Source organism: Chelon labrosus, assembly GCF_963514085.1.
Source record: "Chelon labrosus genome assembly, chromosome: 16".
Taxonomy (NCBI): domain Eukaryota; kingdom Metazoa; phylum Chordata; class Actinopteri; order Mugiliformes; family Mugilidae; genus Chelon; species Chelon labrosus.
In genome coordinates, this window is record NC_140349.1 from 504,927 (window position 1) to 529,728 (window position 24,802).

The following is a 24,802-nucleotide window of genomic DNA, read 5'->3' on the forward strand; positions in this document are numbered from 1 at the left end:
CACAGTCACAGAGGACCTCATTGTTTCTATTTGTATTTTTCAATAAAAAATAGAAAACTATACTGAGCTTCTTCTGTCAGACTTGTGTCGATCTCAGTTCTGAATGTGACTCTATTGATCACAGTGTTTTATCACAGAGCTGAAAGATGATCAGGATTAAAGGATCCACATTAGATGGTTTGAATCCGTCAGACGATTATTCTTCCACTTCTGTTAACGTCAAGGACCAAGACTCTGACATCACACCTGTTTCCCTCAGGATTCATTAGTCTGGAAGCAGGTGTAGCAAAGATCTGCTGGGCCAATCAGATCTTGTGGGCGTGGCTTAGTGTGGTGCTGGACATAGACATATATAGATAGACGCGACATTGAGTGCTGCCGTCTTCTAGAGCGGCGTGCCTACAGGGCGGCCATCTTGGAACAGGGCCACTCGCTCCTACAGTGCATTACATCTATGGAGGAATGGGGTTTCTACACAATAAAAGTGATCATAAATCGCTCAGTTGAAGTCCGGCATCTTTTCTTTACAATCCTCTGTCAGAAGCTAGTCTGCTGATAACATTAAGTAAAAATTGTATTTGGGTAGTAAAACCATATTTTTATCATAGCTACATGTGTGACGTTTTTAACAGATCAATACGTTTTGAAATCGGTTCAAAATTCAGCGAATAATTCTACTTTGAGATTGAGGAGTACCTCTTTCCTTCGTATGTTCATGCACCGCTGCCTCTGCGAGCCCTGTACCAAGATGGCGGCGCTTTAGGCACCTCCCTCCACAGTCAATGACGCGTCTATCTATATATGTCTATGGTGCTGGACAGTAGTCATACAGGTCATCTAGGTCATCTGATCAGTCTGGACGTCTCTGATTGGTTGGAGGACGAGCCAGACTCTACCAGGTAGAAACCTCTGGCTGCTGTGTCTGTGAAGGAGATGATCTACAGTTTGAAGACGAGTGAAGGTTTGTCCACTGAGGAGGAGACATGAAGTGGGCGGTACCAAGCTGAACTGATCTGGACCAATGGGAGCCATTGATCCATTTGATTGACATGTGACTCAAACGCAGAGTTCCCCAAACGTTGACCTGAATTAAACACCGTCCACCACTTTGGTTCCTACCAGCAGATCCACCATGGTGATAGCTCCGCCCACTGGACATGTCTATATGAGGGTTTCCTTGGCAACCAGAGCCTGGGACGTCCACTAGAGACCAACTGTCCTCTACAGAGACATGGACAACCAGAGAATCACCTCTTAGAATAATAAATGTATTGTCTGTAATCAGTGGCGTCTTGTTCTCTTTATGTTTACGAGTATTGACGTTAAAGAGAAACCCCCGCGCTGCTCCTGGTGAGACCCTCGGGCTCCACACGTTCTGGGTTTATTTCTGGGCTGTGGTGACGGCGGTATGATGGAGATCGGAGGTGTCTGTGAACGAGTCCGTCAGTCACAAGTCGGTGAGTGTCGATGAAAACTGAGAGGAGGAGTTTGACGGACGCCTCGAGCTCCTCGGTTATTTCAGTCCAGGAGGAATCTGCACGAAACACGTCTGGAGCAATTTAAACTTTAACGGATCAATTAAAGAACAAACAGAAAGCGACTGGCTGAGGATGAAAGGTGCGTTTGATGCAGTGACCTTCAGAGAAACCTGACTGTCAGCAGATAAAACTCATCAGCTCAGAGCTCAGGACTGGACTCATGTCGGAGTCTTTAGGTCATCACATCCAGACTCAGAGCGGATCATCTGATCACTGATCAGCAGACGACACGGGACGGGAAACACAAGAAGAAGAAGAAGAACTGGAGGACGTTATGAGGACTCATTGCTGTTAGAGGTCAAAGGTCAGAGCGTCTGAAGTCTGTCTGGAGTTTGTGCTTTTAAACTGTTTGTTCATTCATTTATTCTGCAGCTGTCTCTCATCTTTCTCCTGAAGGTCACTGAAGCCGTGGCGTTGAAGCAGGAGGTCGTCCCGCAGCCTTCTTCTTCTCTGGTTTTTCTGAATAAACGGAGGCCGCGTGACGTCAACATCAGCCTCGACTGACGGCTGCAGATTTATCTTCGGTTTAAAGCGAACGAAACGGAAGATAAACGATATACAGAGTGTCGGTGAAGTGAATAAATCACTGACTCCAGGGTTCACTGCTGCTTCTCCTTCATTTGTGTTTATTAGTGTTGGTCTCCAGGCGCTGGAGGCGTGTTGTGGTCGTCGTGGTGACGGTGTCGTGGTGACGGTGTCGTGGTTGTCGTAGCCGTGAACAGATCCAGGTCTTCTCTGACATTTCCTCGTTAATGAGTCCAGATGAAAGCTGCAGCACGATGGAATCAGACGAAGAAAAGGGCACAAACTGTTTCCTCCTGCGTCATCCTTAAAGTCACACCTGAGGTCAGACGCTTCAGGTGCATGATGGGTCGTCGGTCAGTAAACAACATGTAAATAAAACCTCTGACCTCTGACCTGAGACAGGAAGCAGCTGCAGGTTAATGAGCAGGTCAGGACGTTAATGAGTCGACTCAGTGTCCAGGTATTAGACCGAGCCCATCACAGATCGGATCAGCTGATCTGAACCACAACCAGGAAATAGACAAAGACACAGAATAAAACTACAGAGACAGAAAAACATGAAACAGAGAGACAGGCTACAACCAGAGGACAGCATCCAGAGGACAAAAACCAGAGGACAGCATCCAGAGGACAACAACCAGAGGACAACAACCAGAGGACAACATTCAGAGGACAACATTCAAAGGACAACAACAGGAGGACAACAACCAGAGGACAACAACCAGAGGACAACATCCAGAGGACAACATTCAGAGGACAACAACCAGAGGACAACTACCAGAGGACAACTACCAGAGGACAGCTACCAGAGGACAACATTCAGAGGATAACATTCAGAGGACAACAACCAGAGGACAACAACCAGAGGACAACATTCAGAGGACAACAACCAGAGGACAACAACCAGAGGACAGCATCCAGAGGATAACATTCAGAGGACAACATTCAGAGGACAACAACCAGAGGACAGCTACCAGAGGACAGCTACCAGAGGACAACCTCAAAGAGACAAACTGAAACTATGAAGAGACAGAAAAGAGAAGTGAGTCAGACGTGTTGTTTGTTTGTGTCTCTTCTTGTAAAGTGGGCGGAGCCCCAACACGTCTCCTGATTGATTAGAGCAGCTGTCAATCATTATCTGGTCATCACAATGATTGATCAGTCTGACCTCTGACATCTGTACAGCATCGACCTCTCAACATGACGTCCATCACAGGAAACATGACAAATGACTGGGGGGAGGAGGAGGAGGAGGAGGAGGAGGAAGAGGAGGAGGAGGAAGAGGAGGAAGAGGAGGAGGAGGAGGAAGAGGAGGAGGAGGAAGAGGAGGAGGAGGAGGAAGATGAGGAGAGAGAGTATAAATACATGAGCATCAGACAGCAGCGCTCAGAGAAACCAGAGCACCTGAAGAAACTCAAAGCTGAGCTCAGACACCACAGAAGAAGAGCAGACCAGTCCTCCAGGATCTTTTCTCAGAAGTGAGTTCACGTCGTCACTCAGAAGTTGCTTCAGTTGTTTTGCTGCTTTAACAGTTTCATGTCTGACTTCCTGTCTGTCTGAAGATGGAGAGCATGCGAGCCGTCGTCTACCTGTCCGTCTGTCTGTCCGTGATGACATCACTCTGCCAGGGTCAAAGGTCGTCCGACAGTCAGCTGCCGTCGGCGCCGGACCAGCCCGTCCTCGGCCTCAGCACCAGCGAGCTGGTGAGTCATCTGTCAGCGTAGAGGATCTCTGCTCTCAGTAAAGATCATCAAATAATTAAAATAATTAAACGAAATAAAAGTAACAAAGGTGTTAATTTATGGTTAATCAGTTTAATCATAATTAATTATGTTAACGGTTAAATTAAATTCAGGTGTTCAAACTAAGTCAAGTTAAAATAATCTCAGTGAATTTATATAAAATATCATTTAAGTGAAGTCACATGACTTTAGATTAAATTCAGATAATAAAGAGATCCTCAGATAAATCAAACCCAAAAAATAAACTGACAAAAATAAAAGATTCAAATGATTCCAGTCAAACAACAAAAGATGATTTGTTCAGTTTTAAATAAGAAATAAAAAGTTAAGATCATGTTTTAGAACGAGTCCTGAACACTTCCTCTTTATGCTAATGTTAGCTTAACGATGCTAACTGACAGTAAACGTCATGTTGATGTTGGTCTGGAGTCACGACGCGTTCAGAGACGCCGCTGACGTCCAACAGAATCTGGACGTGTCTCACTGAAAGACTGACGCAGCTGCAGCCTCGACCTGCCTGGGTCAATTAGCATCATGTTAGCTTAGCATCAGTGTGGCAGCAAAGATCATCATCAGCTGTTGTTTACGCTCCATCCTGACAAACAGTGTGTTACTGTGTATTATTGTGTATTATTGTGTATTTGTGTATTATTGTGTGTATTTGTGTGTATTTGTGTGTATTTGTGTATTATTGTGTATTAGTGTGTGTATTTGTGTACTATTGCGTATATTTGTGTATTATTGTGTATTATTGTGTGTATTTGTGTATTATTGTGTATTATTGTGTGTATTTGTGTGTATTATTGTGTGTATTTGTGTATATTTGTGTATTATTGTGTGTATTATTGTGTGTATTTGTGTATTATTGTGTATTATTGTGTATTATTGTGTGTATTTGCGTATTATTGTGTATTACTGTGTGTATTATTGTGTGTATTATTGTGTATTATTGTGTGTATTTGTGTATTATTGTGTATTATTGTGTGTATTTGTGTGTATTATTGTGTGTATTTGTGTATATTTGTGTATTATTGTGTATTATTGTGTGTATTTGCGTATTATTGTGTATTACTGTGTGTATTATTGTGTGTATTTGTGTGTATTATTGTGTGTATTTGTGTGTGTCCAGGCTGAGGCTCTGCAGAATCTCCTGGATGAAGCTGACGACAGAGTCGGTCTCTCTGTGGAGAAGAAAGCCAGCGTCATCCCACGGGTGAGAACACGACTCTGCTACCTGTGAATGCTAATGCTAATGCTAATGCTAAAGTAAAAATAAATGTACAAAACTATAAACACTAACAGAACAACATTCACACATAAGACGTCGCTGTTGTTTCACTGAGGAAGTATATTATATTACACAGTTACACACATGACAATAAGATTATATGAAACATGTTAAATTATTGCACCGATCTATTTATGGAAATGATTGTATGAAGTTATTGTACATTGACTTTATTGTTGTTCAGTCTGATTATGGCTCTGGATAGAAGCCGTTCCTCAGTCTGTTAGTTCTGGTCATCAGTGTCCTTCAGTGTCCGTGTACAGGACGGTAGCAGGTCAAAGAATCAGTGTCCAGGTGGGTCGTGTCCTTTAGTGTCACCTGTGTCTTCTTCAGGCGGCGGGAGTTATATAGTTCCTGTAGAGAGGGGACGGGGCAGCACAGCTTTGTCTTTGTCACATTCAGCTGCAGGAAGTTGTCCTCGCACCGTGAGACAACGTTTCCCACCACAGCTCTGTCCTCAGCCTCCTCACCGTCACTGATACGTCCTACCACCACAGAGTCATCAGGAAACCTCTGAAGGTGGCAGGACTCTGTGGTGTATGCTAATGCTAATGCTAATGCTAATGATAGCTACAACTGCATGTGATTAAATTAGTCATTAAACTAAATAAATAAACAGAAGCTGAGCCACTTCCTGTTAACTGCAGCTTGCTAAGTCCCGCCCACATGTAGCATTGTGGGTAATCTCTCTCTCTCTCTCTCTCTCAGTGTGACGTGGGCGAGCGGTGTGCCATGAAGCACGGCCCTCGGATTGGTCGACTGTGTGACTGTCTGAGAGGGACGGCCTGCAACACCTTCTTCCTGCGCTGCTACTGAGCGCCCCCTGCTGGACCGTCTGTCCTCGTCAGGACACCAGACACTGTCCTCACTAAGACAGACGTCTCACACACTCACACACGACGTCTCTCTGTTTGTGTCCTTGTTTGAGTTCCAGTGTCCGTCGTTCAGATTCATTTATTTTTGTTAATAAAGTTTCTTCATGAAGCTGCACGTCTCCTCAGACCTCATCATTTCCTCCAACCAGAGGACAGCTGTAGTTCTCCGTCTGACCTGGAGGGGTCAGTGTCCAGACGCAGCGAGGACAGACGTTTGTCTCTTTGTCTTCTTCTGTATAAACGTCCAGTTTAAGACCACAGACTGTAGAACCAGTGGACACCATGAAGCCAAAGCAAGTGGAGCTCCCCCTGGTGGTGGCTCCTGTATATGTCATAAGCCCCGCCCACTAACATGTTGGGGGCGGGGCTTATGACCTATAAAGTACACGTCACATCCATTTTAGGCAGTACTGCATATAGTGCTGATGTATGTTCAAGTTATATGACGCTATAAAAACAGGAAGTGACATCATGATGATTGACAGTTGCCAAGACAACCGCTCCTTGAGGTGAATGAACGTGAGATTAGGAATTTAAATAAAACGATATGAAACGATGCAGTGAAACGTGATCGATGACGTGGATCCACTCGGACAGAACGGATCAGACTCTGGATCCAAGCTGAAACAAGATGGCGTCGCCCGTATCCCCGGGTTACCAGCCTCAGTTTGACCAATAGGAGGAAGAGGAGACACATCTGTCAGCTCTTCTACAGTCTGTGGTTTAGGTCACATTTAGATGGAGATGGTTGATGTTGGTGTCTTCATGTGAGGACATCAGCAGCACTAGTTCACTACGTTAAACGTCTGATTTTATCAGAGTTAAATAACTCGTTAACATTAATTCCTTCAAAGCGACTGTAGCTGAATTAATCAGGACTAAAGAAGAAGAAAGAACTGGAACTCATGTGAACCTTCATCAGACGTCATCAGCTGGTTTCAATCAGAGGAAAAATGAACTAAAAACCAAAGTGGATAATTAAATCATCATCAGGCGTCTTGGAAATGATGTTATGAACATGATGTTTGGTCTCACAGGACTATCATATGGAGTAATGGAGATATTACTACTGGGTACAAATCTGTATTTATACATGGAGGAGGTCTGTTTACTGGTCAATGAGAGATTCATTCATATTAAATCCTTTAACTGGAACAAGCACAGAATTTAATTCTGTGAACAGTATAGATTGAACTAATAAATACTGTTTATTTACTCCAGTAAACTGAACCAGCTGAGTCCAGTCTGACCTGAGCTCCACGTCTATTCATCAAACCAAACCAGAAGTATTTACATCAACAACCATCCAGAGATGTTTTAACCTGTGACTCAGTAAAACATAAATCAACACATGTGGAAATATTAGTTTCAATACTGAGACGTAATGAACACCAGTCAACGAGGAGCTTCCTGTATAAATATGAAAACCAGTCAGTCAGTCAGTCAGTCACCCTGAGAGGATCCATGGAGGCCGGTCGACCCGAGACGAGAAAACAGACGAGAACACGGCATCAACATTTATTAACCCCGACCACAAACTACCAGAGACTCTCATCAACGGCCAGCTGGTTGATTAGCACAGTTAGCTGGTTGATTAGCACAGTTAGCTTGTTGATTAGCAGAGTTAACTGGTTGATTAGCACAGTTAGCTTGTTGATTAGCACAGTTAACTGGTTGATTAGCACAGTTAGCTTGTTGATTAGCACAGTTAGCTGGTTGATTAGCACAGTTAGCTTGTTGATTAGCACAGTTAGCTGGTTGATTAGCACAGTTAGCTGGTTGATTAGCACAATTATAAACACACATCATCACAATAAAAGACAATAACATGAGATGGAAACCAATGACTGTTCATTGATATGAAAGCAAAACGTTAGCAGAGTGATTAGCATTAGTTAGAATTGATTAGCATGGGTTAGCATTGATTAGCAGGTCACTAAATAAAGTCCTCCATTAAAACTCTGGAGCTTTTCTTCTTCTTCTTCATCTTCTTCTTCTTTCACCTCCAGCTGTTTCTCCAGAGCGCAGTCTGATCGTCCAATCAGAGACGAGCTGTGTGTGATTCAGGGACCTTTTCTTTGATCCGACAGACAGAGCTTATCTCAGAGCATCACAGACACAATGGCATTTCACTGCAGCGTCCAGCGTCCTCAGATAAGACGCCTTCATTAGTGAGGACAGAGGACAGAGGACAGACTGCAGCTCTGTCTCCTGGTTACCGGTTCATTTATGCCTCAAATATCATTTCACCAGCGATCTCAGTCCCTGACGGAGGAAATGCTGCCTTCAGCTTTACATTCAGTTCACTTATAATTCATTTATAAATTAATATCTGTCCCAGAAGATTCAGATCCTGTTTATGACGTCCACCAGTAATATATTAAAACATTTAATAATAATATATTATAACATTTAATAAAAATATATTAAAACATTTAATAATGATATATTATAACATTTAATAAAGATATATTATAACATTTAATAATGATATATTATAACATTTAATAAAAATATATTAAAACATTTAATAATGATATATTATAACATTTAATAAAGATATATTATAACATTTAATAATGATATATTATAACATTTAATAATAATAACACTGACTCAGTGGTGTGGTGGTCAGCACTGATGCCTCCCAGCCAGAAGGTTCTGGGTTCTAATCCAGGCCGACTGGTTCCTTTCTGTGTGTAGTCTGCATGTTCTCCCTGTGTCTGCGTGGGTTCTCTCCAGGTTCTCCAGCTTCCTCCCACCGTCCAAAGACATGCTGGTTAGGTTCATTGGTGATTCTAAATTGGCCGTAGGTGTGAGTGTCTCTCTGTGTTAGCCCTGGGACAGACTGGAGACCTGTCCAGGGTGGACCCCCCCTCTAGACCAATGACAGCTGGGATAGACTGGAGACCTGTCCAGAGTGGACCCCCCCTCTAGACCAATGACAGCTGGGGTAGACTGGAGACCTGTCCAGGGTGGACCCCCCCTCTAGACCAATGACAGCTGGGGTAGACTGGAGACCTGTCCAGGGTGGACCCCCCCTCTAGACCAATGACAGCTGGGATAGACTGGAGACCTGTCCAGGGTGGACCCCCCCCCCCCCCCCCCCCCTCTAGACCAATGACAGCTGGGATAATTTGAAAACAGGAAGTTCAACTCTGTCAACAGGAAGCAGAAACGACGAGGAAACGATGCAGCGGGAAATAAAGTAATTAATAAAGTAATTAATAAAATAATAATAATAAAGTAATAATAAACTAATAATCATTCGTTCATCTGTGACGTGTTTAAAGATCCGTCCGATCTGGATCTGACCCGGATGTTGTCCCGGAAGTGTCTCCGAGTCCCTGCGGTCTGAGAGCCGTTTGTCCTGATCCTGGTCCAGATGAAGAGGCTCGAGGCTCTGCAGGAGTTCGTCCGTCAGCGGCTAACAGCTGCTGTGGACGACATCTTCATCCACGTGGAGAGAACCATGAGGGAGTATGAGGAGGAGCTGCTGGAAGCTAAGCTAATGCTAACAGCTGGAGGGAAGCGGAGCTCAGCAGGTAGGTGCTGCTGGAGGCTAAGCTAATGCTAACGATACTAGAATATGTTTCTACGTTGATCAGTCTGTGTCTTTTATTGGTCGTTACTTTATAAACTCTTCAACCTGATTCAGTTTATTATCTGAGAGAATGGAGCTCAGGTCTCTATCAGGTCTAACTAGGACCTGGTCTGGTCTCCTTTAATCTGCTTCCTTTATTTTATCTGAAGATGTAAAACTCTGTTAATGTTTCTGTTTCTGTGGAAATAAAATAAATCCTTGATCTAATTTAATCAGGAGACCAGAGACCTGTTGGTTTAACATGGAGGTCAATGAGACCGACTGAGTGGACACACCTTCATCATCTTCATCATCCTCCGTCTCATAATAAGCCATTTGTCTGTGTCAGCGTCTCCTGCAGACGTCCAGCAGGTGTTGGTGAATGAGGACGCTCCGTCTGAGGACTCGTTCATCAAAGAGGAGCAGGAGGACGTCGCCTCGTCCCCCGTCCCCGTGAAGACTGAGGACCAGGACGATGAAGCTCCAGAGGATGACGGAGGACCAGGCCCGGCCAGAGCCTTCGGTCCAGAGGTACGCTCACAGCCGATCGTTGGAGACGAGGCTGAGACGGACGTCAGTGAGGAGTACGTGAGGAAGAGGAGAAGACCTGGACCTGATCACCATGACGACGTGAAGAAGATGAGAAGACCTGGACCTGATCACCACGACGACGCTGCAGCAAGTGGCGCCGGAAAGAAGTCTTTCATCTGCTCTGAGTGTGGCCGACGCTTCGGCCGTAAGGACAGTCTACGCAGACACATGAGGTACCACACAGGAGAGAGACCCTACAGCTGCTCCGTCTGTGGGAAAAGATTCTCTCAGAGGCCAAATTTAATCCGTCACATGAGATGTCACTCAGGAGAGAAACCCTTCAGCTGCTCCTTCTGCAGAATGAGCTTCGCTGTACGCAGCGCGCTGGTGAACCACATGAGGATCCACACCGGAGAGAAACCCTTCAGCTGCTTGTACTGCGAGAAGAGCTTCACACAGAAAGGAGGTCTGAAAAAACACATGACGGTTCACACGGGGGAGAAACCGTACAGCTGCCCCATGTGTGAGAAGACCTTCTCTCAGAAGGCCAACCTGACTTATCACTTCTCTGTTCACACGGGACAAAAACAGTTTAGCTGCAGCATCTGTGACAAAAGATTCTCTTGGCAGTCGCAGGTCAAGAGCCACAAGTGTGTCAGAGAGAGCAACAGCTGAGGCTGGACTCAGACTCAAAGACTCACTGACTCACTGACTCAAAGACTCACTGACTCAAAGACTCAAAGACTCACTGACTCACTGACTCACTGACTCAAAGACTCAAAGACTCACTGACTCAAAGACTCACTGACTCAAAGACTCACTGACTCAAAGACTCAAAGACTCACTGACTCACTGACTCAAAGACTCAAAGACTCACTGACTCACTGACTCACTGACTCAAAGACTCACTGACTCAAAGACTCAAAGACTCACTGACTCAAAGACTCACTGACTCAAAGACTCACTGACTCAAAGACTCAAAGACTCACTGACTCACTGACTCACTGACTCAAAGACTCAAAGACTCACTGACTCAAAGACTCACTGACTCACTGACTCACTGACTCACTGACTCAAAGACTCAAAGACTCACTGACTCAAAGATTCAGAGACGAGAGACTAAAAGAACGAAGCTGGTGTCGAGTCATGGATGTTTCAGGCTGAACCGTCAGATAAAGGAACTGAGACTTTAATGACGTCAACGTCACAGTCCAATGAGAAGCTCAACTTCAGAATCAGATAAAAGTCAAATGAAACATGGTCAGCTTCATGTAATCAGAAGATGAATCCGTTAGAAGGTGACTCAACAGATAAAACGTCTTTACTGCTCTGACACTGTAAAGTTCGGACATGACGCAGGTCCTTAAACACCTCAGAGAACAACCGACTGACAGACTCCACGTAAACAAACATGAAGAAGAAAAGTCTGACGTCTGACTGACAAGAAGCTAACAGCTAACAGCTAACAGCTAACAGCTAACAGCTAATTGTACAGAGCCTTTTTTATTCACAGTGTTGTTCAGTAAACAGTTAGCTCTCCAAGCTAATGAGCTAACAGACATGATCTGAACTAAGTGTGTGTTTGTGTTTAACGCTCTGGGTCAAAGTTTTTAATGATCAGAAATAACTTAAAGACCTGTAACAACATGGAAAACATTCTGACATGTTTACGTTACAAACAGCTGGACGCCATCATTTCCTGTCGCCATTAAAAATAAAACATTACTAGAACATTTCAAACAATGACTGAAATACTTCACATTTGAAGTATTTCAGCTGATTAACTCAAAATATTTCTGTCAACTTTATGTTTTTATTAGTGAATCACATTTAAAACAAAAACAAAGAAGCATCAAAGTTTCTAATAAAGTTATAAATCAACCTGAGAGTTTATCAGCGTCTTATTTAATGATGACTAGAAAACTAAACTGTTAAATAAATAAGTTTGACTCCGTAGCTTCTTAAATGAATCAGAAGATCATCAGATACACGGATGTGCTCTGTAGTGGAGCCGTCTAATACCTGGAGGAATCTAAACACAGTCAGACTCATAACAGAACTCCACATCATCTAATCTAAGTTAGTGCTTTAACAGCGAGTCTGGAGGACGCTCCTCCTCTGACTGATGTCCTCCTCCAGCCGTGGACGTCCCTCTCGTGTCTGTCCACCCAAACAAACGTCCTGTTGCAGAGTAAGTGCTTGATTGAAACGGTTTGAAAACTCAAACCAGAGACGTCACAGTCTGAAAATATTCACCGTCTCCAGCTCATCAGACTCTAACTGCTCTACGTTCAGTCTGGGTTTAATTACAATCACATGAATAAAATAGAATGTCTTTAATGTCATTGTACAACGAAGTTAAGGATTAATTGATGCTGAGTTTGACACTTTATCACAATAAAAGAGTCAGTTACACGTTAGGCTGTAAATCCTACCTTTATTTTGAAATGTAATCCGAGAACAGGAGGTCTGCTTCCTGCTCACCTTCAACGCTACTGACTGGCGACAGCATCCAGGTCTGAGTGAACGCTGACGTCCATCGCTGAGCTTCTTTCCCGCTGCTCAGAATCCAACTTGTGACGTCACAGAGGGTTTGTCCGTCTTTTATATAAAGTCTGAAAATACGTTGCTTCTTCTTCTGTGTTCTACGTGTGGTGTTGCTTTACTGCCAGCTCCCAGTGTGTTTGACCTCAGTCCATTCATTTAAACAACATAAATGTTTTGTCTCCACATTTTATTCTTCTATTTCCATTCTTTTCCCTCAGGTCTCATTTCTGTTAACTTGACTTTGTTTCAGCCTCTAAATGTTTAAACATCGTTTCTTTGTCTCCAGATGTTTCCTCTGAATCTGATCAGTGATAATTGATGATGTGTAAAGTTCTTCTTCTGTTCTTCTGGATTTAATATTTCTCCCTGAACATTTAAAGTTAACAAGGCTTCATAGATGTCTCAGCCTCCTTCTCATGTCAACAGTGTTTCTAATAAAAAGGTAAATCAGCTTTAACATCTCATTTAACACAAGAATCAGGTGAAATGTTTCAGTTCAGACTTTTATTTTAACATTAATAAAATAATAATAAAATGCAGCCCAGCGTTATTTCCTGTGAGTTCAGTTTACAGAGACCTGAGGGAGAGAGACGACTGATCAGAGTTCACCTGTGTCCAGGTAAATAATCCATCCTCTTCAGCTCTTTGAACCAGGTGAAGCTTCGCTCACACACACTGCAGCGGTAGTGTTTCTCCCCTTTGTGTATCCTCTTGTGACATTGCATATTCGACTTTTGGGTGTATTTTTTCCCACACAGGACAGCTGAAGGGTTTCTCTCTAGTGTGACTCTTCATCTGACGCCTGTAGAAACACTGGTATCCACAGATGGAGCGGACCAAATGTCCATGTTCTTCCTGGACGTACACCTGAGTCTTCAGTGGACATGAGTCCTTTGGACAGATGTTCTGTTTCTTGTCTGGAGAACATCTGTCTTCACTTTCAGAGAGTTTGAATCTGACTCAGGATTCTTGTCAACAGCATCAGAGCTCAAAGAATTTCTTTGTCTGAAGCTGATTCATGTCCAAAAGTCACTGTCCACACTGTCCTCACTGTCCTCACGTTGAAAATATGTTGCTTATAAATTTAACGGTGTTCATCTGAGCCAGCCATCGGAAGCGTCTCCCACAGCCGCTGCAGCTGTACGGTTTCTCCCCAGAGTGGATTAACATGTGCTTCTTTAAACTGCTTTCATTCTAAATCTTTTTCCACGTTGGGAGCAGGGGAACGGTTTCTCCTCGTGGACTGACAAGTGATTTTTTCATCATAAATCGTTTCCCGCAGAGAGAGCAGCTGGACGGTTTCTTTCCTGAATGGACCAACATGTGCGTCTTTAAATTTCCTTTCAGTCCTGTTTTAGATTGAGCAGCTCATGTCTCCCGTGTGAGTTCCCTTTAGAGCATCCACATGTTCTCTTACGTCCTCTGAGTCTTTCTTGCCGTCAGGATCAGAAACATCAGAATCAGTGTCTGGTTGTGATGGTCTCTCAGATCCTCCATCAGCTTCTTTGTGTCGTTGTACAGGACAAACCTCTTCCTCATACAGAGTACGAACATCTGTAATCTTCAACTGTGAGATGTTTGAAACTTGACTCACTGAAAAACAGAAACACGTTTTGAAAAAAAAAAAGACCTGAAACATCCAGTCTGCTGATCAAAGAGAAATAATCTGCCGTCAGATTCATCTGGGTTTGACCCGACTGAACTCTTGGAGACATGGACACAGAGTTGGTCTCTGAGAAGATGTTTGTTCTCATTTAATGTTGAGCTCTGCTTTGATTCTACATTTTGTAAAACTCTTCATCACGACGTAGAGAACAATGAAACTGGCCACAAATTTATTTATTTATTTATTTATTGTTGATCTATCTTCATTTAAATGATTCTGTTTTAACAGATTATTTAATTTATGCTTTAATTAAATGTTCATCATTAATTTCTGTCCTTGTCAACACGTTTATAACCATGTTATTATCATGTTTGTTTATAACTGAAGATATTTACATCACAATCAGAATCAAGCTTCAAACAGAGCAGGACTTTTATTTTGTAGGGAAACAGGAAATGTAACCAACATCATCTATGAAGTTTAAAATCAATTTACATCGAAATAAAAGACTGAAAGAAATAAATAAAATAAATGAAGTGATTATGAACACAGTTAACAGTTTGTGGTGTGCACCGTTAGCTTTAGCTTAGCATCACATGGTCCCAGTGAACAGCTGGTTTCACACAGAAACAAACAGCTCCTCAGGCTTTGAAAGAAGATCCGGGAGTTTTCATATCCGGACACTGCTGTGTGTAAATGTCCGACAGGTCTCTGTGAGACACAGTGAACATCCGCAGTCTGAAGGAATCTTTTAAAGTCTGGACACAAACTCTGCGACCGGAACACCGCTCACCTTCACAATAAAAGACGAGACTGGTGGAAAATGTAAAGTCAACATTTAACTGCTCGACCTCGTGTTTGGATTAAATCACAAACACATACATCATTAATGTTTTCATAGTTAGACAAACTATTTATTAAATATTGACTCACGGATGACGAATAAATAATACCTTTATTTTGAAATGTGATCCGGAAGTAATTGTAAACAGACGTCGTTTCCTGTTTGATTTGTTTAAACAGCAAACGTTGACAAAAACAACATATGTCTTTCATCTGGAGACCGGAAGTGAAAACGTTTCGTTCAAACAGCGGATGGAGGCTTCAGGTTGGTCTGAGACAAGACAATAAACACGAAGAAGAAGAAACGTCCGGTCTGATCCTGGTCCAGATGAAGAGGCTCGAGGCTCTGCAGGAGTTCGTCCGTCAGCGGCTAACAGCTGCTGTGGACGACATCTTCATCCACGTGGAGAGAACCATGAGGGAGTATGAGGAGGAGCTGCTGGAAGCTAAGCTAATGCTAACAGCTGGAGGGAAGCGGAGCTCAGCAGGTAGGTGCTGCTGGAGGCTAAGCTAATGCTAACGATACTAGAATATGTTTCTACGTTGATCAGTCTGTGTCTTTTATTGGTCGTTACTTTATAAACTCTTCAACCTGATTCAGTTTATTATCTGAGAGAATGGAGCTCAGGTCTCTATCAGGTCTAACTAGGACCTGGTCTGGTCTCCTTTAATCTGCTTCCTTTATTTTATCTGAAGATGTAAAACTCTGTTAATGTTTCTGTTTCTGTGGAAATAAAATAAATCCTTGATCTAATTTAATCAGGAGACCAGAGACCTGTTGGTTTAACATGGAGGTCAATGAGACCGACTGAGTGGACACACCTTCATCATCTTCATCATCCTCCGTCTCATAATAAGCCATTTGTCTGTGTCAGCGTCTCCTGCAGACGTCCAGCAGGTGTTGGTGAATGAGGACGCTCCGTCTGAGGACTCGTTCATCAAAGAGGAGCAGGAGGACGTCGCCTCGTCCCCCGTCCCCGTGAAGACTGAGGACCAGGACGATGAAGCTCCAGAGGATGACGGAGGACCAGGCCCGGCCAGAGCCTTCGGTCCAGAGGTACGCTCACAGCCGATCGTTGGAGACGAGGCTGAGACGGACGTCAGTGAGGAGTACGTGAGGAAGAGGAGAAGACCTGGACCTGATCACCATGACGACGTGAAGAAGATGAGAAGACCTGGACCTGATCACCACGACGACGCTGCAGCAAGTGGCGCCGGAAAGAAGTCTTTCATCTGCTCTGAGTGTGGCCGACGCTTCGGCCGTAAGGACAGTCTACGCAGACACATGAGGTACCACACAGGAGAGAGACCCTACAGCTGCTCCGTCTGTGGGAAAAGATTCTCTCAGAGGCCAAATTTAATCCGTCACATGAGATGTCACTCAGGAGAGAAACCCTTCAGCTGCTCCTTCTGCAGAATGAGCTTCGCTGTACGCAGCGCGCTGGTGAACCACATGAGGATCCACACCGGAGAGAAACCCTTCAGCTGCTTGTACTGCGAGAAGAGCTTCACACAGAAAGGAGGTCTGAAAAAACACATGACGGTTCACACGGGGGAGAAACCGTACAGCTGCCCCATGTGTGAGAAGACCTTCTCTCAGAAGGCCAACCTGACTTATCACTTCTCTGTTCACACGGGACAAAAACAGTTTAGCTGCAGCATCTGTGACAAAAGATTCTCTTGGCAGTCGCAGGTCAAGAGCCACAAGTGTGTCAGAGAGAGCAACAGCTGAGGCTGGACTCAGACTCAAAGACTCACTGACTCACTGACTCAAAGACTCACTGACTCAAAGACTCAAAGACTCACTGACTCACTGACTCAAAGACTCAAAGACTCACTGACTCAAAGACTCACTGACTCAAAGACTCACTGACTCAAAGACTCAAAGACTCACTGACTCACTGACTCAAAGACTCAAAGACTCACTGACTCACTGACTCACTGACTCAAAGACTCAAAGACTCACTGACTCAAAGACTCAAAGACTCACTGACTCAAAGACTCACTGACTCAAAGACTCACTGACTCAAAGACTCAAAGACTCACTGACTCACTGACTCACTGACTCAAAGACTCAAAGACTCACTGACTCAAAGATTCAGAGACGAGAGACTAAAAGAACGAAGCTGGTGTCGAGTCATGGATGTTTCAGGCTGAACCGTCAGATAAAGGAACTGAGACTTTAATGACGTCAACGTCACAGTCCAATGAGAAGCTCAACTTCAGAATCAGATAAAAGTCAAATGAAACATGGTCAGCTTCATGTAATCAGAAGATGAATCCGTTAGAAGGTGACTCAACAGATAAAACGTCTTTACTGCTCTGACACTGTAAAGTTCGGACATGACGCAGGTCCTTAAACACCTCAGAGAACAACCGACTGACAGACTCCACGTAAACAAACATGAAGAAGAAAAGTCTGACGTCTGACTGACAAGAAGCTAACAGCTAACAGCTAACAGCTAACAGCTAACAGCTAATTGTACAGAGCCTTTTTTATTCACAGTGTTGTTCAGTAAACAGTTAGCTCTCCAAGCTAATGAGCTAACAGACATGATCTGAACTAAGTGTGTGTTTGTGTTTAACGCTCTGGGTCAAAGTTTTTAATGATCAGAAATAACTTAAAGACCTGTAACAACATGGAAAACATTCTGACATGTTTACGTTACAAACAGCTGGACGCCATCATTTCCTGTCGCCATTAAAAATAAAACATTACTAGAACATTTCAAACAATGACTGAAATACTTCACATTTGAAGTATTTCAGCTGATTAACTCAAAATATTTCTGTCAACTTTATGTTTTTATTAGTGAATCACATTTAAAACAAAAACAAAGAAGCATCAAAGTTTCTAATAAAGTTATAAATCAACCTGAGAGTTTATCAGCGTCTTATTTAATGATGACTAGAAAACTAAACTGTTAAATAAATAAGTTTGACTCCGTAGCTTCTTAAATGAATCAGAAGATCATCAGATACACGGATGTGCTCTGTAGTGGAGCCGTCTAATACCTGGAGGAATCTAAACACAGTCAGACTCATAACAGAACTCCACATCATCTAATCTAAGTTAGTGCTTTAACAGCGAGTCTGGAGGACGCTCCTCCTCTGACTGATGTCCTCCTCCAGCCGTGGACGTCCCTCTCGTGTCTGTCCACCCAAACAAACGTCCTGTTGCAGAGTAAGTGCTTGATTGAAACGGTTTGAAAACTCAAACCAGAGACGTCACAGTCTGAAAATATTCACCGTCTCCAGCTCATCAGACTCTAACTGCTCTACGTTCAGTCTGGGTTTAATTACAATCACATGAATAAAATAGAATGTCTTTAATGTCATTGTACAACGAAGTTAAGGATTAATTGATGCTGAGTTTGACACTTTATCACAATAAAAGAGTCAGTTACACGTTAGGCTGTAAATCCTACCTTTATTTTGAAATGTAATCCGAGAACAGGAGGTCTGCTTCCTGCTCACCTTCAACGCTACTGACTGGCGACAGCATCCAGGTCTGAGTGAACGCTGACGTCCATCGCTGAGCTTCTTTCCCGCTGCTCAGAATCCAACTTGTGACGTCACAGAGGGTTTGTCCGTCTTTTATATAAAGTCTGAAAATACGTTGCTTCTTCTTCTGTGTTCTACGTGTGGTGTTGCTTTACTGCCAGCTCCCAGTGTGTTTGACCTCAGTCCATTCATTTAAACAACATAAATGTTTTGTCTCCACATTTTATTCTTCTATTTCCATTCTTTTCCCTCAGGTCTCATTTCTGTTAACTTGACTTTGTTTCAGCCTCTAAATGTTTAAACATCGTTTCTTTGTCTCCAGATGTTTCCTCTGAATCTGATCAGTGATAATTGATGATGTGTAAAGTTCTTCTTCTGTTCTTCTGGATTTAATATTTCTCCCTGAACATTTAAAGTTAACAAGGCTTCATAGATGTCTCAGCCTCCTTCTCATGTCAACAGTGTTTCTAATAAAAAGGTAAATCAGCTTTAACATCTCATTTAACACAAGAATCAGGTGAAATGTTTCAGTTCAGACTTTTATTTTAACATTAATAAAATAATAATAAAATGCAGCCCAGCGTTATTTCCTGTGAGTTCAGTTTACAGAGACCTGAGGGAGAGAGACGACTGATCAGAGTTCACCTGTGTCCAGGTAAATAATCCATCCTCTTCAGCTCTTTGAACCAGGTGAAGCTTCGCTCACACACACTGCAGCGGTAGTGTTTCTCCCCTTTGTGTATCCTCTTGTGACATTGCATATTCGACTTTTGGGTGTATTTTTTCCCACACAGGACAGCTGAAGGGTTTCTCTCTAGTGTGACTCTTCATCTGACGCCTGTAGAAACACTGGTATCCACAGATGGAGCGGACCAAATGTCCATGTTCTTCCTGGACGTACACCTGAGTCTTCAGTGGACATGAGTCCTTTGGACAGATGTTCTGTTTCTTGTCTGGAGAACATCTGTCTTCACTTTCAGAGAGTTTGAATCTGACTCAGGATTCTTGTCAACAGCATCAGAGCTCAAAGAATTTCTTTGTCTGAAGCTGATTCATGTCCAAAAGTCACTGTCCACACTGTCCTCACTGTCCTCACGTTGAAAATATGTTGCTTATAAATTTAACGGTGTTCATCTGAGCCAGCCATCGGAAGCGTCTCCCACAGCCGCTGCAGCTGTACGGTTTCTCCCCAGAGTGGATTAACATGTGCTTCTTTAAACTGCTTTCATTCTAAATCTTTTTCCACGTTGGGAGCAGGGGAACGGTTTCTCCTCGTGGACTGACAAGTGATTTTTTCATCATAAATCGTTTCCCGCAGAGAGAGCAGCTGGACGGTTTCTTTCCTGAATGGACCAACATGTGCGTCTTTAAATTTCCTTTCAGTCCTGTTTTAGATTGAGCAGCTCATGTCTCCCGTGTGAGTTCCCTTTAGAGCATCCACATGTTCTCTTACGTCCTCTGAGTCTTTCTTGCCGTCAGGATCAGAAACATCAGAATCAGTGTCTGGTTGTGATGGTCTCTCAGATCCTCCATCAGCTTCTTTGTGTCGTTGTACAGGACAAACCTCTTCCTCATACAGAGTACGAACATCTGTAATCTTCAACTGTGAGATGTTTGAAACTTGACTCACTGAAAAACAGAAACACGTTTTGAAAAAAAAAAAGACCTGAAACATCCAGTCTGCTGATCAAAGAGAAATAATCTGCCGTCAGATTCATCTGGGTTTGACCCGACTGAACTCTTGGAGACATGGACACAGAGTTGGTCTCTGAGAAGATGTTTGTTCTCATTTAATGTTGAGCTCTGCTTTGATTCTACATTTTGTAAAACTCTTCATCACGACGTAGAGAACAATGAAACTGGCCACAAATTTATTTATTTATTTATTTATTGTTGATCTATCTTCATTTAAATGATTCTGTTTTAACAGATTATTTAATTTATGCTTTAATTAAATGTTCATCATTAATTTCTGTCCTTGTCAACACGTTTATAACCATGTTATTATCATGTTTGTTTATAACTGAAGATATTTACATCACAATCAGAATCAAGCTTCAAACAGAGCAGGACTTTTATTTTGTAGGGAAACAGGAAATGTAACCAACATCATCTATGAAGTTTAAAATCAATTTACATCGAAATAAAAGACTGAAAGAAATAAATAAAATAAATGAAGTGATTATGAACACAGTTAACAGTTTGTGGTGTGCACCGTTAGCTTTAGCTTAGCATCACATGGTCCCAGTGAACAGCTGGTTTCACACAGAAACAAACAGCTCCTCAGGCTTTGAAAGAAGATCCGGGAGTTTTCATATCCGGACACTGCTGTGTGTAAATGTCCGACAGGTCTCTGTGAGACACAGTGAACATCCGCAGTCTGAAGGAATCTTTTAAAGTCTGGACACAAACTCTGCGACCGGAACACCGCTCACCTTCACAATAAAAGACGAGACTGGTGGAAAATGTAAAGTCAACATTTAACTGCTCGACCTCGTGTTTGGATTAAATCACAAACACATACATCATTAATGTTTTCATAGTTAGACAAACTATTTATTAAATATTGACTCACGGATGACGAATAAATAATACCTTTATTTTGAAATGTGATCCGGAAGTAATTGTAAACAGACGTCGTTTCCTGTTTGATTTGTTTAAACAGCAAACGTTGACAAAAACAACATATGTCTTTCATCTGGAGACCGGAAGTGAAAACGTTTCGTTCAAACAGCGGATGGAGGCTTCAGGTTGGTCTGAGACAAGACAATAAACACGAAGAAGAAGAAACGTCCGGTCTGATCCTGGTCCAGATGAAGAGGCTCGAGGCTCTGCAGGAGTTCGTCCGTCAGCGGCTAACAGCTGCTGTGGACGACATCTTCATCCACGTGGAGAGAACCATGAGGGAGTATGAGGAGGAGCTGCTGGAAGCTAAGCTAATGCTAACAGCTGGAGGGAAGCGGAGCTCAGCAGGTAGGTGCTGCTGGAGGCTAAGCTAATGCTAACAGCTGGACATGAGGAACAAGTTGATGAATAATTAATGTTACCACACGTGGACCTGCTGTGTAAACACTGATCATCCAGATGTTCTCAACATCTGTAGGTTTAATGATCTCAGCTGATCACAGACTGACATCAGCTGATCACAGACAGAGATCAGCTGATCATGGACAGACATCAGCTGATCACAGACAGACATCAGCTGATCACAGACAGAGATCAGCTGATCATGGACAGACATCAGCTGATCACAGACAGAGATCAGCTGATCATGGACAGACATCAGCTGATCACAGACTGACATCAGCTGATCACAGACTGACATCAGCTGATCACGGACAGAGATCAGCTGATCATGGACAGAGATCAGCTGATCACAGACTGAGATCAGCTGATCACAGACAGAGATCAGCTGATCATGGACAGAGATCAGCTGATCACAGACTGACATCAGCTGATCACAGACTGACATCAGCTGATCACGGACAGAGATCAGCTGATCATGGACAGAGATCAGCTGATCACAGACAGAGATCAGCTGATCATGGACAGACATCAGCTGATCACAGACTGACATCAGCTGATCACAGACTGACATCAGCTGATCACGGACAGAGATCAGCTGATCATGGACAGAGATCAGCTGATCATGGACAGAGATCAGCTGATCACAGACAGAGATCAGCTGATCACAGACAGAGATCAGCTGATCACAGACTGACATCAGCTGATCACAGACTGAGATCAGCTGATCATGGACAGAGATCAGCTGATCATGGACAGACATCAGCTGATCACAGACTGACATCAGCTGATCACAGACAGAGATCAGCTGATCATGGACAGACATCAGCTGATCACAGACTGACATCAGCTGATCACAGACAGAGATCAGCTGATCGTTCCCTCAGGAGATCAGAGACCAGAGATGTTGATGAAAAAGGTTTTTAAAGGTGAAGTGGGCGGTGCCAAGTTGAACTGATCTGGACCAATGGGAGCCACTGATTCAGCTGATTGACATGTGACTCAAACACAGAGTTAACCAAACGTGTCAGTGAAGGAAACACCGTCCACCGTTTAATTCCACCAGATCCACCATGATGATAGCGACCTGGAGCGTCAGGGTATGAAGAAGAAGAAGAAGAAGAAGAGCTGCCTCTGTCCATACACTAGACATGTTTATATGATAGTTGCCTAGGCAACCAGAGCCTGGGACGTCCACTAGAGACCAGCTGTCCTCTACAGACAGATGGGTGATGTGGATGATTTACCGTCACTGGTCTTATTTGTCTCTGATATAAAACGTTTAAAGTCTCTGTTTCCTTCATTGTTTGTGTTTCAGAGGTTCCTGCTGCCAGTCAGTTGATCCACAAGGAGGAGGACCAGGAGGAGAACCAGGAGGAGAACCAGGGGGAGAACCAGGAGGAGGACCAGGAGGAGGACCAGGAGCAGTGTGGTCCTCCCATCAAAGAGGAGCAGCAGGAGGTGTGGAGCAGTCAGCAGGGAGAGCAGCCTGAAGGTCTGCAGGAGGCTGAGATCACCAAGTTCACCTTCAGTCCTGTGAAGACTGAGGATGATGAAGAGGAAGCTCAGTCCTCTCAGCTTCATCACAGAGACTCTGAAGGAGGACAGGACTGTGGAGGACCAGGACCAGGACCAGGACCAGGACCAGAACCAGGACCAGAACCAGAACCAGATCCAGAGCTAGGACTACAACCAAGACCAGGAGCAGCCAGGACCCAGGAGCTGGGTTTGCGGTCGCTAGGATGCTCTGAGTGCGGGAAGAGGTTCAGCTCCATGTGTTACCTGAGGCTACACATGAGGTGTCACACAGGAGAGAGACCGTACAGATGTCCTGTTTGCAGGAAGTGTTTTTCATGGAGCAGCCGTTTACAGAAACACATGAGGATCCACACCGGAGAGAAACCATTCAGCTGCTCCATCTGTGGGAAAACCTTCAACGAAAGTGGAAATCTGAAGGTTCACATGAGGATTCACACGGGAGAGAAACCGTTTAGCTGCTCCATCTGCGGTAAGAAGTATGCTCAGAGGGGGAATCTGAAGCAGCACACGTCGGTCCATAGAGGAGAGGGCGCGTTCAGCTGCAGAGTCTGTCACAAGAGATTCTCGTGGCTTCACCAGCTCACTGGACATCAGTGTGTCCATCACAGCAGAGACTCTGAGGGAGGACCAAGTCCAGACGGACCGGTACCACCAGTGTCTGAGGACCAGACCTCCCTCTGCTGCGGACACGACCGCGAGGCCGGCGGATGTTTGCTCTGCATAAAGTCGTTCGGCTGCTCCGAGTGTGGGAAAAGGTTCAGCTCTAAGGGGCAGCTGAAGGCTCACATTAGGATTCACACCGGAGAGAAACCCTTCAGCTGTTCCACCTGCAGCAAGAGCTTCTCATGGAACGGATGTCTGCAGAAACACATGAAGATCCACACGGGAGAGAGACCTTACAGCTGCGCCGTCTGTGGGAAGAGTTTTACTGAGAGTGGAAACCTCAAGGTTCACATGAGGATTCACACGGGGGAGAAACCGTTCAGCTGCTCTGTGTGTGGGAAAAGATACAGACAGAAAGGAAGTCTGACAAAACACCTGGAAGTCCACAGAGAGGAGACGTGATCGATGTTGATGTTGAAGAGACACGGTTCAACAGGAAGGACGCTGAGGATGGAGACACCACGATGTGTGGAGCTTCTGAAATTATAATAAAAACCTTTAAAACATGAAGGAATGAACTTAAAACAGATAAAGTTCAGTTCTTGGCTGAATGTATCCTGTTGTTTGTGACTGTTTCAGTCTGAATCTGATCAGTCGCATTAATTTAAACCTTGACAGGACTTGTGTTGTGTCAACAGATTTGGACTGAACGCTTTGTTCTTGGTGTCAGGTCTTCTCTTGGTGTTCAGCATCTTCAGAACGTTGTTGACGGTCAGAGCAGCGAGTCGTGGACGTGGATATAAACGTGTTCTTTATCCATTAAAGGACTAAAAACAGAGTTTGAATGAAGATTCATTTGTCGCAGCAGATCTTTGAGTTTTGTTTCTTGTTTGAGGCTGATTCAGGTGAACTCACTGATCATCTGCAGCTTCACGACGTTTCAACGTTGACAGAAACATGAACTTATTTGTTGGTTTATTTTCTGAATCAGTTTTGATGTGAAGGTAAATAAAATAAACACGTATTGATGAGGTTAAAGTAAAATTAGGATTAA

The 24,802-nt window shown here is 43.7% G+C and overlaps 4 protein-coding genes across 4 annotated transcripts; all 4 read left to right on the forward strand.

Moving 5' to 3' along the window:
- Positions 1 to 3,502: 3,502 nt before the first annotated feature.
- On the forward strand, positions 3,503 to 5,909 carry cart4 (cocaine- and amphetamine-regulated transcript 4; the record flags this gene model as incomplete). Its single annotated transcript, XM_084563726.1, has 3 exons — positions 3,503 to 3,766; positions 4,935 to 5,018; positions 5,802 to 5,909. The coding sequence occupies exons 1-3, from the start codon at positions 3,626 to 3,628 to the stop codon at positions 5,907 to 5,909; spliced, it is 333 nt and encodes a 110-aa protein (XP_084419852.1). The 5' UTR covers positions 3,503 to 3,625.
- A 3,241-nt stretch (positions 5,910 to 9,150) lies between these two features.
- On the forward strand, positions 9,151 to 10,875 carry LOC311501724 (uncharacterized protein). Its single transcript, XM_084563703.1, has 3 exons — positions 9,151 to 9,176; positions 9,262 to 9,513; positions 9,901 to 10,875. Exons 2-3 carry the CDS (start codon positions 9,354 to 9,356, stop codon positions 10,755 to 10,757), a joined length of 1,017 nt encoding a protein of 338 aa, XP_084419829.1. The 5' UTR covers positions 9,151 to 9,176; positions 9,262 to 9,353; the 3' UTR covers positions 10,758 to 10,875.
- Positions 10,876 to 14,595: 3,720 nt separating this feature from the next.
- LOC311501721 (uncharacterized protein) lies at positions 14,596 to 16,921 on the forward strand. Its single transcript, XM_084563700.1, has 2 exons — positions 14,596 to 15,566; positions 15,954 to 16,921. Exons 1-2 carry the CDS (start codon positions 15,281 to 15,283, stop codon positions 16,808 to 16,810), a joined length of 1,143 nt encoding a protein of 380 aa, XP_084419826.1. The 5' UTR covers positions 14,596 to 15,280; the 3' UTR covers positions 16,811 to 16,921.
- Positions 16,922 to 20,584: 3,663 nt separating this feature from the next.
- Positions 20,585 to 24,586, forward strand: LOC311501714 (uncharacterized protein). The gene is made up of 2 exons (XM_084563687.1): positions 20,585 to 21,555; positions 22,925 to 24,586. The coding sequence occupies exons 1-2, from the start codon at positions 21,270 to 21,272 to the stop codon at positions 24,208 to 24,210; spliced, it is 1,572 nt and encodes a 523-aa protein (XP_084419813.1). The 5' UTR covers positions 20,585 to 21,269; the 3' UTR covers positions 24,211 to 24,586.
- The last annotated feature ends 216 nt before the right edge of the window (positions 24,587 to 24,802 follow it).